Consider the following 15,728-nt stretch of genomic DNA (forward strand, 5'->3'; position numbering starts at 1 on the left):
TCCCGGGCAGTGACGGTGTCGAGAACGTCGATGCTGTTTACGCTTGTGGCGGAGAGATCAATGCTTTTGTGAGCCTTCAGCGCCGACAGCGTAGGGGTGCTACTCAATATTTGGCGGTTGCTCGGATTCAAAATCTGCTGTAGAAAGCAGCGGCGCAGCGCAAGGAGGCCACCGAGGGCTGTGTGCATCACGTCCAGTCCCCTGGTGTTAAACATTTTGACAAGCACCGACAAGATGCCATGTCCACGCATGCACTCAGTACCAGCCTCTCGTGGTGGCTGTACGGAATGAGCCTATCGAAACTGATGGTGCGCGTCGAGAATGTTGTGACCCCTCTCATATTTGGCGCCATTGAAAGTGGGCACGTCAAGTTAAAGGTTGCGCACGAAGAAACGAGGACGGTGCAAAGAAGCTTATGCTTCTCCTGTGCATTGGACAGCGGCTGATGGGGGCTGTGGAAACGGGAGCTACACTTCGATGGCGCAGGCGAGGCGAGGCGCAGACAACTGCAAACACGGAGGGATGCGCGGCATCTTCGATCCTCGTTTATGAGAGTGTATGGAGTGTCGCCGTGATCCGTGAACAGCTGGGCCCCAGCAGTGGCGCCACCGGATGCTGGAGATGACGACGTTTTGATATGCCAGAAGACGTCCAGACCTCTAGTGGCCCGAAGCCTCTTGAGCCAGGCTCCAGCGCGTTGCAAGGATGGGAGGCACCGCACACGACCAGTGGGGCCGTTATGGAGAGAGAAGTCATTGAGAACGGAAGTGGGCAAAGCAGGAAGTGTTGACTACTCTGTAGTGTTACAGTCGACTAACGTTGGCTATGGTGACTTGTTCTTGACGCTGCTGGTGGAGCTCGCTACACCATCAGCAAGATAGTCTGGCGACTAAGGGGAGCACACCTTCGAGAGCGCTAATTCCTCACTTGGTGAGAGTGGCCGAAACCGGTTTTGCGAATGCAGATGCCAAACTCGGAATCCATCACGCGATGAGCTGCGTCTACATGTGGGCCACTGAGCGCAGGGTTACCCTCTGCCAGTGGCAAGGTTGCCCCCGCCTTGCCGCTGCCGCTTCCTTCCTGTTGAATGGCACAGAAGGCAGCGGTCATTGGTGCATCACAGTGTTGCTGCGAGTGCTGTAGTACCTTGCTCTGTGCCCTTGTAGCATGCTGAGGGAGACTACCGGAATGAACGGTGCGGGGAGCTTCGATGTGCGGGTGGTGCTCGCGGTTTAATAGGCGGAAGTCATAGAGCTGTAGCACGTCGAGAGCAAACGGTCACATGCACGCGCGGTGAGAAATCCGGAGAAACAATAGAAGAGCAGAGGGAGGAGAAACAAACAAGGCTCAAGATGTTGCGACAACGTGGAGAAGAGCTGCTGTCTCGTTCAGCACCGTCACTCGACAAAAGCGGAGGCAACACATCGAATACGCAGGGTGGCCGTAATGAAGAGGCCGCACTTGCATCACTCCTCGATGTCTTTCTGAACACACAACATCGAGGCAGTTAGGAATGCGACAGAAGCGGGAAAGGGAGAGAAAAAAGCAGTGCGCCAACGAAGGCAAGAGCACACGCTGCGGCACGTACCAAAGGACTGCAACCCACTTTGCACTCTCAGACGGCTGAACGCCGCGCACCAGTATTCCACCCATAACGCTCGCTGGGTGCTAGCCGGGGAGCTAAGCGTGCGTGCTGGCGCACGTCGCGCACAACACAATGATGCCATCCTCCCCACAACTAACCTCATACGGCCCCTCCACTTTGACATCTGTGATGGGCAAACGATGCAACGGCAGCTGCGCAGCGTAGCGGACGAGGTTGCCGTTGATGCCCGCCTGAGAGAGGTAGAGGTTGCCGCTACGGGGCGCCTCAGCTGCGCGCGCGGGGATGACCGGCTTCGATGCGCGGTCGCGCAAGCGAAGATTCCAAAAGTAGAGGCACCCGTCTTCGCCACCGCTGAAGAGCTCTGCGTCAGTGTTGCCGAAAGACGTGGGGGAGCGCGCCTTGGTATTGTCCTCGGTACCGGTGAAACGATAGGGAAGCAGCTCACCTGTCAGAATGTCCCACATGCGCATCAGCCCTCCGCGGTAGGATGCCAAGAGAAAGGTCGAGGAGGGCGACACCGCCAACGAGCAAATCTCCATCGCAATGGGCGACACAAGCGACGCTGTCAGGACGCCAGTGGAGACGTCAACGACTCGAATGGTGCCGTCCTTGGACGCGGCGAAGTAGCTGGTGCCTGTGCGGTTGAGCACAAGGGAGACGACGCCGTGGTTGCTGAAGAGGTGTTCATACAGCTTTGTGCTGGTGTTGAGATCCCAGACACAGACAGTGCCCTCGGACAGCCCGGTCACGGCGAGGGTCCCGCATGGGAAGAAGCAGCCGGCGTACACGTCAGCGGCGTGTGTAAAGACACAGGTGACGCAGTCACTTGCAAGCGCTGCGGCGCCGCCGTCAAGGAGAGGCTGGACGTTCAGCACGAGGGTCTGACAGCTGCCCCAGCACAGCAGCTTTGTGCCGTTGCGCCTCAAGTCTCGTATAGGGCGCTTGTGGTGATACAGCAGCTGGGCCTTATCTGCCGCGTGAGACTCAAACGAGGGCGCAGAAGCGTCGCTGTTGCACAGAGGTCCAGTTGGGATCCAAAGCACGGCACCAGTGTCCGTCGCTGCCACGACAGCGCCGTGGCTGAGAAAAGGCTGACACGCGGTCAGCTTCACACATTGCCTCACATCGCCAGGCGCCAGAGCAGGAAAGGTGCTCCGAACGAGAGCGCTAGTGTCGATGGAGATAAAGGGCTCCGTGGCCGGCAGCTGCGACTCAAGGGGGGCAGAGAGGGAGGTAATGGTGGTGCGCGGAAGGCGCCGCACAAGATCCGGGTGTTGATGGGACAGGAGTTCGTAGGAGAAGGACTGCTGGAAGATGGTGTGCAGCGGCCGCGTCAGCTCCACCGGCGGCGGTATGCACACGTTTCCATGTCGGCAATAGTTCGAGTAATCGACGCTTCCCACCTGCGTGCGGATGTGCTGCAGAAGCTGTGCACGTCCAAGCTCGGCGGTCCAGCCGCGGTACTCTGGGTAAACGTTGCTGCTCTCCGCCACGGTCTTGCATGTCAGCAGATATGTGAGCTTCTGGAAGTGCTCGCGACTGATGGAACGCTCGAATGGCTTAATGCTGCGCATGAAGAAGGCGAAGGTGCGCTGATCATTGTCCTTTTCGACCAGCTCCATGTACTGCTGCTGTGCTAGCAAGAACGGAAGGGAGCGCACCAGCAAGGCTGCCGGCGACGTCCCCTCCAGTTTCAGACCACTCTTTGTGGCCGCCTTTGTTTGGAGCTTCTTGAGGCTCCTCTGTGCACTATCCCAGCTGCTCTCCTCTACAGCGCGGCTCAGGCTCCGCAGCGTCTTGCGCAGGTAGTGCTCACCTCGGAACTGGCTCGTGGCCTCCTCCCGCAGTATTTGTGCTGAGGACGTAAAGCCCGCCTCGATGAGCCACGTCACGATAATCTGCACCATCTCGCTTCGCGTCACATCGTTGGGCTCGATATCCACAATGGAGGTTGGGGTGAAGGCGGCGCGCGCCGAACCCCCTGCGTCGCTCAGGCCCCCACTGCTCGGTACGGCTTGAAAGCTCATGTCGTGGTCTCAGCTTGTATGAACCTTTATGTGTCCTTGTGTGTGCCTGTGCGTGGGTGGGTGGGTGTGTGCGTTACAGTGTTTCACCAAGTAATGCATGTACGTTGATTGATGGGTGCGTAAATGTTCTCTGTTCAGTGAGTTGTGTAATGTGTGTAGAGAGACGTGGTGGTAGGAGTGAGCGAGAGCAGAGGGAGCGGCACAGGGTGCGAATAGGGTGGCTGCCGTATGTAGGAGGGAATTGTGGCGCAGAGGTGTAAGCGCATAGAGAGGAAGAAAGTGTAAACGCCTGCACTGCATGCATATACAGAAACGGCGCACATTTTTTGACACAAGAAGACGGTTGCGGGAGTGAGTAAGAAGAAAAGGCAGTAGACTCCCGAGAGAGAACTCATAGTACTCTATGCGGGCAGTGAGACATACTTTCCGATACTAAGGCTACACGCTTATTTCCATGTCGTCCTTCCACCTGCTCCTCCGCCCGTCCCTGTGAAGGCTGCGGTCCATCTTGTGTCATCTCTCAATGTCAGTTGGTGTGGTGCATAACTATACTAGGGTTTGCGTGGTCATCCCCTCTGCGCTTGGAGAGGGAAGGTGGAGGAAGTGACAATGTGCAGCGAACATGTGGACGCCGCTATTGGGGGAGGAGCTAATGCCAACGGCGTTTCCTCCCTAATTCGCAAAGGAGAAAGGAGAAAAAAGCAGAGACGAATGGGACAACTGCAAAGCGACGAGCGTGGCGGTTGCTGAGCTCACACGTCCGTATGTCGGCATCGATGTCAGAGGTGGGTGCGTGCGAGAAGGATCACGAAACAGAATGATATTACCAGCAGTACTGCACCCGACGACCCCTTTCATCCCCGGTTGTCTCCCCCACAGTGTCAGCGTCGTGATGCGGGCGTGCAAGAACCAAGAGGTACACGCGGGTGGGGGGCACGTTGCGCGCAGGGCTGGCCATCAGATTCTCGTTCTCAGAATAACTGATGCGCCTAGGAAAAGGCGAAAGAGCCAACCTGTGGGCACTAAGAAGCGGAGAAAAGTAAAGAACCACTGCATAGACGCGTATTCCGAGACAAGAGAGGAAGAAAGCACAGAGATACACGGTGCAGAGATGAATCTGTACATAGACAGACAGGCAGAGGAAGAGAGATCGAAGCATCAGGAATAGGGGCAGGGAGCAACGCGAAAGGACTGCAAGTTACACGCTAGTCCCTCTCCCACCTCAGCCCCTTGCACACCGTCTCAAACTCTGTCTCTGGATACCAGTTCTTCTGTTGCTAGCTTTGGCGGAGTTGAACGTAGGGTGAGTGTCCATCATCAAAGAATGAGGAAGAGAACGAGAAGACTCTGCCAGAACGGTGGGGGTGTCGCCCCCTTCAAACAGCGGTGCAGCCAGCGGTCCTGCCCTGCGCGAGGGGAAGTGTAGGCGCAAAATGAGCGAACGAAAAGAGTAAACGGCACTGACGCGGACTCAATTGCAGCCCTCACCAAGGCATGGCCGCATGCAGTGCTCGTATGGGGTGAATAGAGACAGTGGGTAGTGTCATTGGTATTGAGTGTTTTGGGGACTACGGGTGCATCCACCGGTGTCCTCAGAGCCCCCTCCGCTTGTCGCGGCAGGCGAAATCGGAGAGGGCCTGTTGAATGTCCTCCTGTGTCACCTCCGGCCATGTCTTGTTCAGGAACACAAACTCGGAGTAGGCGCACTCGTAGAGGAGGAAGTTACTCATGCGCTGCTCTCCACTGGTGCGAAGAATGAGCTCCGGCTCTACAGAGACGTCGCCGCCGAAGACCTGCGCGTCTTCCGCCTCGTGCTCGTCCTGCGTGATGCTCCGCAGCATCTCCTGGTCCAAGTCGGCCTTCGTCACTTCTGTTCCAATGGCGGCGGCGGCGGGATCGGTGCTGTCTCGGAGGCGACGGGCGAGGAGGCGATTGCACGCCGCGACGACCTCCGACTGACCGCTGTAGCTCACGCAAATGTTTAGCACAAGTCGCCGGGGCTGCACTGCTCGCGTCTCACCCTCCACAGTCCTCATGAACTCCACCACGCGAGGCGGAAGGCGGCACGGCTCGGTAGAGATAAAACGCACAAAGATGTGCCGATCCAGCGCCACCTTCTGGATGCGGTCGAAGAAGAAGAAAAAGAGCAACATGAGCGCGTCCACCTCCGCGGCGGGCCGGTTCCAGTTGTCCGTAGAGAAGGCGTAAACTGTCATGATACTGATGCGTGCCTCCATGCAGAAGTTGATTACCTCCAGCAGCTTCTCCCCACCGACGCGGTGGCCGTCAAGAGAGGTATGCTGAATGGCTGCTACAAAGCGCTTGTAGCAGGTCGACAGCCACCGCGACTGCCTGATCGCACTATCGGTGACAGTGAACCCTGGGACGCTGCACATCTCCTCGCGTATTTGTCGCAGCGCCGGTACGTCTGGGTCTCTAGTTGCCGTGCCGTGGCGCCTGCCGTAGCGCCTGTTGCCATCCATTATGATGCCGAGGTGGCGGACATTGTGAAAAGCGTGGGGCGATTGGTTCACAATGTCTGTCTTAGCCACCCGTGGTGCGCCTCTTCGCGCGTACAGCTTTAGTAAGGCGAGCGCTATGTACCCGAGAAAGGAGAAAACGAGCACGGAGAGGCACACAACTCCGAACGTGCCGCAGGCCGTGCGGAGAGCTAAGATGTCGTTGCTGTCATTCAAGGTCGATAATGCGCCTCGCTGTGCTGGAATAGCCCTGTGTCGCAGCTGTGGGCGAGTCCCCACTAACAGTGTGTGCATGCGTGTGTGATAGGTTGTAGGTGTGGACGCGTGAGAGGTGGGCGAAGGGGAAAAGATGGGGGAAGGGATACGTAGTACCTGCTGTTCATGGAGGAAGAGAGGGATGAACGCGTGGAGAACTTCCCAAAGAGAAGAGGGAAGAGAGCAAAAGAGAGAAAGAGAACAACAAAATTTCAACTTGACTTACGTCGTGTGTGGAGCAACGACAGCGAGTGCGGAGTGACGGCAACGCTCGCACTCTCTGGGTGCATCATGACGGTGTATGTAGCAGTATGGGAAGAGCTCAGTGCGAAAATGCAGGTGAGAGGCGGACAAGGGCCAACGCAGGCTCGCTCTTCCATGCGCTGGCGTTCATTCTACAGTTATTCCCAGACAGAGAAAAGAGACGCCCAATGCACGCAGAGGAGGTTTGGGAGATTTGTGCGGGCCTTGGGCACTTGACTGCATCAGCATCAGCAGCAGAGGTGGTAGCGATTGGCAAAGCAAAGACGTGCACGCATGTGGGCCAGTGTGTATGTGCACCTTTTGCTGCTGCTCACACCGTCCATGTGAGCGAGGCAGTCGTCCAACAGGAGGCTCATACACACACGACCGTCCACCGTCACTTTCGGTTAGCAGCCGAGTCGGGGTCCAGCGCGCCACGCTGCAGCATAGCGAGTAAGTCGCCCTTCTTCGCTGCGCCCCAGCGAGGGCGGTTGCTGGAGTTGCGGTGGAGCACATCGGAGTTCAGCAGAGAAAGCGACTGCGCGGTGGTGATGATGGGGGATAAGATGGTGTACATGCCCTTGGCGAAGTGCACCACAGGTGTGTAGAGCCAATTGCCGATGAGCAGCAGGAGCGAGCGTTGCGCGCTACCTTGCACTGTTGCACAGCCGCGATGGGTGGACTCGTCGGCGAAGAGGCGCAGCTGCTCTGTGTGATCAGAAACGATGCCATGCTGACTCTCTAAGCCCATCACAACAAATTCCAGCTGCTGCTGAGCGTAGGCCATCTCGCCCTGGCTCTTGCCAAAAAGCTCCTCCAGGCGGGTGACGCGTGCGCGAAGGTCGTCGATAACGACAGACCTCCGCTCGTTTGTGTTTTCGAGATGACGGCACCGCCGCGAGAGGTGCTCAATTGTTTCGTAAAGGCGCTGGACTCGATTACGCTGATCCCCTGACACCTCCACAACACGCGGGAGCTGCTTGTTGCGGGGGTCCATCGTGTTGGCAACACCGATGTTGCCGTGGGCAATGTGTGACACGCTTGAATCAGACGCAAGGAAATATTGTCGGTGTATGTGCCCAAGTGCAGAGAGCCGTACATGCCAGACGGCAACTCTCGCTCTGAGGAGGCGTAGAGAGAAGGACGGAAATAATGCAGCGGTGAAAAAGAGCACAGCGAGTAGTGTTGTGAGCAGAGGCGCCAATGAAGAAGAGAGGCACACTCAAAGGCACCAAGGAGAGGCAGCCAACATTTGGGGTAGACACGTCACGTGTGTGCGGCTGGGAGTGGAGGGGGCGAGACAAGCCACAGATCTAATCAGTGTCACGGCAGCGTTGCCAGCAGCGGCTGTGGTAAACCTGTTGAACCGTGGTGTGGTCGCGACGACACAATGCGAATCCGTCAGAAAAGGTCCCTTCCTCGACACAGACCGAGCGAAGGCACGCACGAATCGATCAGTACTGACACATATGCGGGGGGCAAGGGGGGGGCGGGAGGAAGTGACTGAGAAAAAAGAGAAGCAAGTACAAAGAGATACTTACTTACTGCACATGAGATAAGAGGGAGGGGTGCGTCACGCGTTGCAGCGCAGCCTACAACACGGCAGACATAAGTCTCACATCGAGAGAAAGAGATGGTGAAAGGGGGTGTTAAGTAAGCATCTCACATGAGCGCTATGGGCCTTCTCACTTTATCGGACACAACACCCCTACTACCCCCCGCCTGCTCTCTCACGCGGAGGGGGGGGGGGGGGGGCACGTTCCGCATGTGTTCACCTCGCCTGTCTCACGTCGTGCAGTTTTGCGAGCACCCTCGTAGCGTGTCTTATTCTGATCTTTCTTTTACATCATACACGTGTCCTTCAGCAGCGTCAGCGGTGGTGCTGTAGGGCACATGCAGGTGAAGAGACGGTTGATGCGCCCCACAACGAAGTTTTGTACTGCCAACCTATCCCATAATGTTGTGACGTTGTCCAGGCACGGCAAAGCAGCGTCCAGGCTCTGTGGGCTGTCCTCCTGCACCGGCAGCGGCTTCAGGGCGCTGTTCACCTCCAATAAGGCGTTGACCACGGTGGCGCGCACCGCCATGCTAGTGTCTGGGTCGAGGAAGTTCTCGGTGGTGCGCAGCGCATCGTTTGCCGTCACCATAGGTCGAAGGTGTCCACTAAGCTGGCCCAAGTGATACTCCTGCAACTGATGTAGACGCAGCTGGCTCTCCTCCAGCTCCTTTGTGCACAGGTCGAGCTGGCGCCTGGCCTCGACGATGTCGTTCGTGTATCGATGACCATTAGGTGTTGAATCAATCGGGAAAATTGGTACTCGCTTGCACCCCACGACATCAGCACTACTCCCATCGTGACTCAGCGCCACGTGACGTGTTCCTTTGCGGCGCTCGCGGGTAAGTTTGGCGAGACGTCCTCGCAGAAGTCGGTTCCGGGCCTGGGCAAGGCAGAGCTTATCCTCCTCAAGCTCAGCGGTGCGCCGCAGAGACTCTGCTTCCCTGGTCACCCACTGACCTGCCGCGAGCGCGTGCCGCGAGGCCTTTTCTTGCTTGAACAACTCTGCCATGACGCTTGCGCGGTGAGTCTGGCTCGTGCCTCGCCTATCATCTGCCGCTGTGTCGTCTGTGGGGAGATCGACATTGTGAGAATTTGAACCTGCAGCACGCAGTACGTCCTGCTGAAGCTGGGCTGCTGCAGCCGCATCGCTGAAACGCCACAGAGACGGGGCCTGACTCGCGTCACTCCTACACGAGTCCAACATTCGCTCGAGGGCAGCTTCTTGAGCATCAAGGAAGTGCTCCATCGAGGCCGCCATGGCCTTCACTGTCAACACTTTGGTGGCACTCATGTGGTCATTCTTCCCAGTGGATACTCCGGTGCTGGTGACACGCGGGCCCCGTTGTGTTTGAGTCTGTACTGGCATGTTGAACTGCGCGCCCTGAGTGGATGTGCACAAAGACCTGCTCTCCGCGTGTCAACGGCGCGGTCCGTAATGAAAGACCACAACCAATCCCCAGGCAAAGGGTGCTGGGCGACAAAATCGACGCACTGAGATGCTCTCTTTCTCTCTCTCTCTCTCCTGCGTCGGTGTGGACCCAAAAACGTTGGCTGTGAAGCGCGAGCAATGAGAGGTGATATGTGGTGAGGAAAGAAGCGGTAGGGAAGAGAAAGGAAGCCTCTAAGGCGGCAAGGACATGAGAGCACATATTCACATGCTTGTGTGGGTGTGAGTGGGCAACGGCTGCCCACGTAAGGGCTGCTATACCCGATGGGTCGAGCAGACGATGACGTGGTAGCGGTGCAGTCCCTTCACCTCCACAGTGGGGCTGCGTTCTGCTATTACTTTGTCGTTCTAGTGAGTCTCACATTTTTCCTCCGCGAAGGTGGCGCGGAGCAAAGGTGGATGCGGCCTCTGTGAGAGAGCGCCGTCTTGATTGCCACATTACCGAACTCGCCCAGGGGTGCGGGGGAGTCTGTGTCACGCCGCCTCTCTCGCCTTCAAGACGGCTTTTACAGGCGCGTAGTCGACGCGGTGAAAACGGCTGGGACCCCACCTTGCAAGCTCCATCTTGTGCGCCGCGGTGCAGTAACCTTTGTGGTAGTCAAAGCCGTAGTGGGGGAACGCGCGATGCATGACGGTCATCACATATGCATCCCTCGCCACCTTGGCTACAACCGATGCAGCCGCGATGGACAGTACCGTCGCATCGCCCTTGATCACGGCTGTGCAGCCGAACCCATCCAAGACAGGGTAGTCGACGCCTATCCGCTTACGAGCCTCAACATTTTTCACCGCCTGCATGCGCACTTGTTGTCGCTCCTCGCTAGACAGGAACGTCCACGGCACTCGATTACCGTCGATGAGAATCGCGCAGGTCAGCGGAGTGAGGATCTGAAGCCCCCTCACCGCATTGTACGAGCGCACGATGGTGTTGCACACCGCAGACATCCCCTCTAGTGTAGCATTGAGGATATTGCGTCCGTGGATGACCTCGATGTCGACGAGCACCGCGGACACCGCTTGCAGCGGCTGCCGTTGCTGATACCGCACGACGCAGCACGCGCCATCCCGCATAGTGGTCTCCAAGAAGCCTTTGATGCCTGCATCACTTAGCTCCGCACACATTGCCTCGAGCGTCTCGGCGCGAGCGCTCTCCTTCATCCTCTTGCTGTCTCCCACGGTGTAGCGTACAGGCGTGGCGGAAACGCGATAGAGGGTAGCAGCAACACTCACTGGGCCCGCCATACAGCCACGGCCTGCCTCGTCCACGCCAATCACGTATCGAATGGAGCGACGGAGGCCTGCCCCGTCCCTCTCCGTTGTGTTCATGCGACTCAGAGAGGAAGACGCGGGCTCGCACACACATGTCGCGGCTGTCATGACGGTGGTCATTCGCCGCCGCGGCGTGTTCGATCAGAAAGACATGAGGAGAGGACGAAAAAGGGGGTCGCAGGAGACGGAGAGAAGAAGCCAAACACACGGGAGGGGCGGTGTGGCAGACATGGCGCCTACACAGGGGAAATTATTGGGCGGTGGAGAGGAGAGCGGAGCTGTCGCCCACACGACGTAGGCACAAGTTGCGCCGCTGGAGTCGAGGGAGCCTTGCCTGTCACGCTGACGCAGCAAGAAAGGGAGAGAATGGGGAAATGGCAAAACAGAAGCGGCTCGCCTGTGCAGTGCTACAGCCAACCCGTCACCCATTCGCTGAGAAAGTAGACAGCAGCGGTGGTAATGACGACCATGACACATGAGCGCTGATTCACCGGGCTGGCCTTCGGCAGTGCGGGTGCCAGCGATATCCCACCTATGAAAGACGGCTCTTCAGAAGCCGCCAGCAGGGAGCAGATGTAGGGGAACTCAGCATCTGCGCCATGTACACACAGGAATGGATGTAGGTCACACACACACAACAGAAAGAGCGTTGAGCGTTTCACAGGGGTAAATGCGTAGGGAGAAAAGGGGTGCAAGCAGTGCCAGTGGCAGCGGCAGCGGTCTTCTTCTCAAGCTCACATAATACATGCGCGCGAAGAGGAAAGGTGTGTGCGACCCTGAGGGGGGCCCAGTACAGGCTCTTGGTCAGAGGGAGGTGGGCAGCGATTGGTCTACGTCTAAGCGTGTTTTAGGGTGGAGGCGCAGTGCCTCAGAGATGTACTCGGCCTCCTCAAGCACCGCCAGGATGTCGGCTAGAGCGGTCTCCGGTAATGCGCCGTCATCAGAGAATAGGGGAACACAGCGGTCGCACTCCGGCAGCGGCGCAAACGGCTCGAGGTCGACGCGGCTCAGCAATTCCTCAGCGGAACCAATGATGCTTGCGGGGGAGCTCGGACAGCCGCCGGTCGGTTCGCGCGCACGAGACTGCGGCAATGCCGAAGGTCCATGCAGCGTGTTAGGATGAAAAGTACACCCCCGCATCTCAGCCTCAGCCCGCTCCACTAGGGCGTGGTGCAGCCGCTCGTTGCGACGTCGCTGCCACATCGCGGTGCGGGCGGACAGTGAGGCCCGCTCAAGGCGGGACGATGTGTTGATGTGTGGCGCAAACGTCTCCTCCGGGCATACGTGGCGCGCCCGATCCAACGCTGCCTTCGGACGCAGGAGTCGCTCGTGAGTGGTATCGCCTCGCTGTGCCGCGATGAGGCCGCTGACGGTGTCGGTGCGGGGGCAGAACTCGTTTTTCGATCGCACATGCGCCAGGTTCTCCTGTTCTTGGTCATGAGCGCGTCGGGTCACCGCGTCTTTGTAAAGACGCTGGTATGTCGCTGCGGACGCCGTTTTGGGCTTTGCGCTGCTCGTGCTGGGCAGGTTGGTCACATCAGCGAAAGCTGTGGTGCCTGCCCCTGTACCTCTGGCACCACTGTAGAGTCGCTCGACAACGGGTCGGCTGGACTTTATGATGCGTGCACGGGCAGAGATCGAAGGCTTGAAAGAAAATCTCGCTACCTCCTCCTGGCGCTTTTCTTCGAGATGCCCCTCCACGCGCTTGTGGCGCTCCATCAGCACATCGCCGACAGGCAGCCGCATCCAGCCGTTCCGCTTCCGCTCCGCGGCTGCCATCTCACGTGAGACGGGCAGGATGGCTGGCTGGCACGTGTGTGGCGTTGCCTTCTCCGACAGAAGGACGGATCGGCGCTCAGCTCGATGTTGACGGGCAGCCTCGGCAGACGCATGAAGGGAGAGTGTGGGAACGAAAAGGCGCCGCTGAAGTGCAGGTGACGGCGGTCGCACAATAGCCTTCAAGGCAGCCTCTTCGGAGATGCGCTTGTGCCTCTGTGCCTCCCGCAGCCTCTCCTGGTACACTGCGCCGTACCGCAGCAGTCGTTCCTCTACGCGGGTGGTTGTGTCATGTGAACGGTCCGGCTGCACAGGAGACAGCTCGCAGACAATATCAGCAGTAGGTGTGGTGGTGGTGGCGCTCAAGGTAGAAGACGCGGACGGGCCGCCCTGTGCGCATGAATGGGACATGAAGAGCGTTTGAGTGCGTGTGTGCGTATGGGAAGGGGGGGGGGCGCTGTCGTCTTGCTCGCGTCCTGTCTATGTGCCACTCGACAGTCGAGTGCAACACACGCAAAGACATGTATGATGGAAAGGGGAAGGGAAGAAGGGTGTGAAGAGAGGAGGAAGAGTGTAGAGGCCGCGTGAGAAAACGAAGAGGAAGAGTACAAGGGGTGGAGAGGGTCAGAGAGAGGCACACACATGGAGTTTGCGGTGCATGGCAAACGTAACCTGCGCAGCCGTTGCGGCGACGAGCCAGTAGCACATGAAGACACACGCAGAAGAGTGAAGTCACAGCACCTCATGCAGCAACAGCTGAGGCGCAGCTGTTGAGCACGCACCCAATACAGAGAGAGAGAGAGAGCAAACATGAATGAACAAGACGGCGTGAAGAGGAACACGCCAATAAGCATGTACTTGGGGAAAGAGAGAAGGGCAGAGGTGAGTGGAATACAGGCGCACCACCTCCTCCGCACACGCACAGGAAGTGGCAGGCGACAGAGGGAGATGGAGACTAGAGCAAGAAAGGAGGAGGGTGTAGGGGAAAGAGTGCAATAGGCGCAGAGGGGGGAGGGAGCACTAGTGCGTATGAGCTGTACTGTACATCAAGATGGTTTTCATGCATCAAAGGGAGAGGGTAGCCACTCGGCCTTCATTGAGGATAGCTCTCACCCTGAACCTAAGCCTTATCCTAACCCTTACCCTAACCCTTGCCCTCATCTTAACCCTAACCTTACCCCTAACCATAACCCTAACCCTAACCCTAACCCTAACCCTAACCCTAACCCTAACCCTAACCCTAACCCTAACCCTAACCCTAACCCTAACCCTAACCCTAACCCTAACCCCTAACCCTAACCCTAACCCTAACCCTAACCCTAACCCTAACCCTAACCCTAACCCTAACCCTAACCCTAACCCTAACCCTAACCCTAACCCTAACCCTAACCCTAACCCTAACCCTAACCCTAACCCTAACCCTAACCCGTGGACCCTAACCCGTGGACCCTAACCCTAACCCGTGGACCCTAACCCGTGGACCCTAACCCTAACCCGTGGACCCTAACCCGTGGACCCTAACCCGTGGACCCTAACCCGTGGACCCTAACCCGTGGACCCTAACCCGTGGACCCTAACCCGTGGACCCTAACCCGTGGACCCTAACCCGTGGACCCTAACCCGTGGACCCTAACCCGTGGACCCTAACCCGTGGACCCTAACCCGTGTACCCTAAAGCGCGTACTCGTAAACGTTCCATGACTTCCCTTGTTCTCTGGAGGAGGCTGCCCCGGAGGTAGGAGCCAATGGAATGAAAGCTCGAAAATCGTACCAGGCCAGCCGCTACGAGCACTGGCTTTCCTCGAAGACAAGGCACAGCCTCTGTGTGAAGACGGTGGTCCCGCAGGAGAGCACAGCAGGAAAAGGCCGCCAGCAGCAGTGAGTGGTAGTTCGGCGAGCGTTTCACTCCAACGCGCTCTCCGCCGCAGAGCCCGCCAGAGAGGACGACTGCGACGAAGAGAAGGCCCTCCAAAGTCTCTACTTTCTCGCACGTAGAAGCCCTTCGGACCCTCTGGCCCCAACAAAAGTGTACGTGTCACCGCGTGTGTTGCAAGAGCAGAGGACAGGCAAGGCGGTAGCAAGAGGAGTGTCAAGGAACGGGGGCGGCTCCGCCTCCTGGAAGGCTATAGAGATACGGTGAAGAGCGCCAAAGAGCAGGATCCTAGTAATATTCTAGGACCTCGCACAAGTCTCTGCGGGGCGTAGTGCTGCGGATGGTAATGCTGTAAAGCACGCCTGCAGCCATCCAAACATCAGAGCGACGGCAGTCTCACGCCGCGCGGTGCATCTTTGCCCCACCAGCTGCGACACACACGCAACACCCTCGCCTTTCACCGTTGCCTGGGGTCAGTGTCTTGCCACAAAACGCGGCGATGTGCAAGGCAGTGGTGGACGTGTGTGCTTGAGCGGGCGGCCTGAGCGACTCATCGTCGTCTGGAGTGCGCAGCAGCCCTCGCTCCGGAGGGCGCACGGCAGTGCGAAGTGGCGCCCGTGATCACAGTGAGGAAAGAGAGGTGCAGCGCGCGCTCCACAGCTCCCGTGCACGCCAAGACGCACGCAGGTCCTTGCTGGCGTCCGCCGACTCCCTCCAACGATGCAGGCTAGATCACCGCAGCTGGGCTTGGGCGATCGGCGCGGCGAGCAGCACAGGCGCACACTCGCAACCGGCGCTGCGGGACGCGTGAGAAAGCGCCGGCCGAGCCAGGGGCCGCCAGAGAGAAAGCAAGAGCGGCAGGTGACGTGCAGCGTGGGCGTCCACCCGTGCCGCTGCGGTGCCCAGGCTCGGCTTCTTTTGCATCTGAAATGCGGGCGTTTTCCACGGCGGTCCCACTCCCCCCGCACACACCATAGGGCCTGCAGTGGCGGCTTGGCAGGTCCATGCCTGCATGGAAGCACTCCGCGCTCGACCACGACACTCTTGCGTTGCAGCAGTTGCTGCTGGTACGTAAATGCACGCCGTCTCCCTGACGTGCCACCCACCAAAGAGGAACGAAAAAGCGCAGTGCGAGGGAGCAAAGGGAAAGCAGCCAAGGGCGAAGAAGGCAGAGGGGAAGGGGCACGACTCCGA

At 58.4% G+C, this 15,728-nt stretch overlaps 6 protein-coding genes across 6 annotated transcripts; all 6 read right to left on the reverse strand.

Moving 5' to 3' along the window:
• Positions 1–1,680: 1,680 nt before the first annotated feature.
• On the reverse strand, positions 1,681–3,633 carry LBRM_13_0010 (conserved hypothetical protein; the record flags this gene model as incomplete). Its single annotated transcript, XM_001562136.1, has 1 exon — positions 1,681–3,633. One exon carries the CDS (start codon positions 3,631–3,633, stop codon positions 1,681–1,683), a length of 1,953 nt encoding a protein of 650 aa, XP_001562186.1.
• Positions 3,634–5,225: 1,592 nt separating this feature from the next.
• On the reverse strand, positions 5,226–6,407 carry LBRM_13_0020 (cis-prenyltransferase-like protein; the record flags this gene model as incomplete). The annotated part of the gene is made up of 1 exon (XM_001563096.1): positions 5,226–6,407. One exon carries the CDS (start codon positions 6,405–6,407, stop codon positions 5,226–5,228), a length of 1,182 nt encoding a protein of 393 aa, XP_001563146.1.
• Positions 6,408–7,008: 601 nt separating this feature from the next.
• Positions 7,009–7,608, reverse strand: LBRM_13_0030 (conserved hypothetical protein; the record flags this gene model as incomplete). Its single annotated transcript, XM_001563097.1, has 1 exon — positions 7,009–7,608. One exon carries the CDS (start codon positions 7,606–7,608, stop codon positions 7,009–7,011), a length of 600 nt encoding a protein of 199 aa, XP_001563147.1.
• Positions 7,609–8,452: 844 nt separating this feature from the next.
• LBRM_13_0040 (conserved hypothetical protein) lies at positions 8,453–9,535 on the reverse strand (the record flags this gene model as incomplete). Its single annotated transcript, XM_001563098.1, has 1 exon — positions 8,453–9,535. The coding sequence occupies one exon, from the start codon at positions 9,533–9,535 to the stop codon at positions 8,453–8,455; it is 1,083 nt and encodes a 360-aa protein (XP_001563148.1).
• A 555-nt stretch (positions 9,536–10,090) lies between these two features.
• Positions 10,091–10,858, reverse strand: LBRM_13_0050 (putative ribonuclease HII; the record flags this gene model as incomplete). Its single annotated transcript, XM_001563099.1, has 1 exon — positions 10,091–10,858. The coding sequence occupies one exon, from the start codon at positions 10,856–10,858 to the stop codon at positions 10,091–10,093; it is 768 nt and encodes a 255-aa protein (XP_001563149.1).
• Positions 10,859–11,689: 831 nt separating this feature from the next.
• LBRM_13_0060 (conserved hypothetical protein) lies at positions 11,690–13,072 on the reverse strand (the record flags this gene model as incomplete). The annotated part of the gene is made up of 1 exon (XM_001563100.1): positions 11,690–13,072. The coding sequence occupies one exon, from the start codon at positions 13,070–13,072 to the stop codon at positions 11,690–11,692; it is 1,383 nt and encodes a 460-aa protein (XP_001563150.1).
• Positions 13,073–15,728: the final 2,656 nt, after the last annotated feature.

This window comes from Leishmania braziliensis, chromosome 13 (genome assembly GCF_000002845.2).
Source record: "Leishmania braziliensis MHOM/BR/75/M2904 complete genome, chromosome 13".
Classification (NCBI taxonomy): domain Eukaryota; phylum Euglenozoa; class Kinetoplastea; order Trypanosomatida; family Trypanosomatidae; genus Leishmania; species Leishmania braziliensis.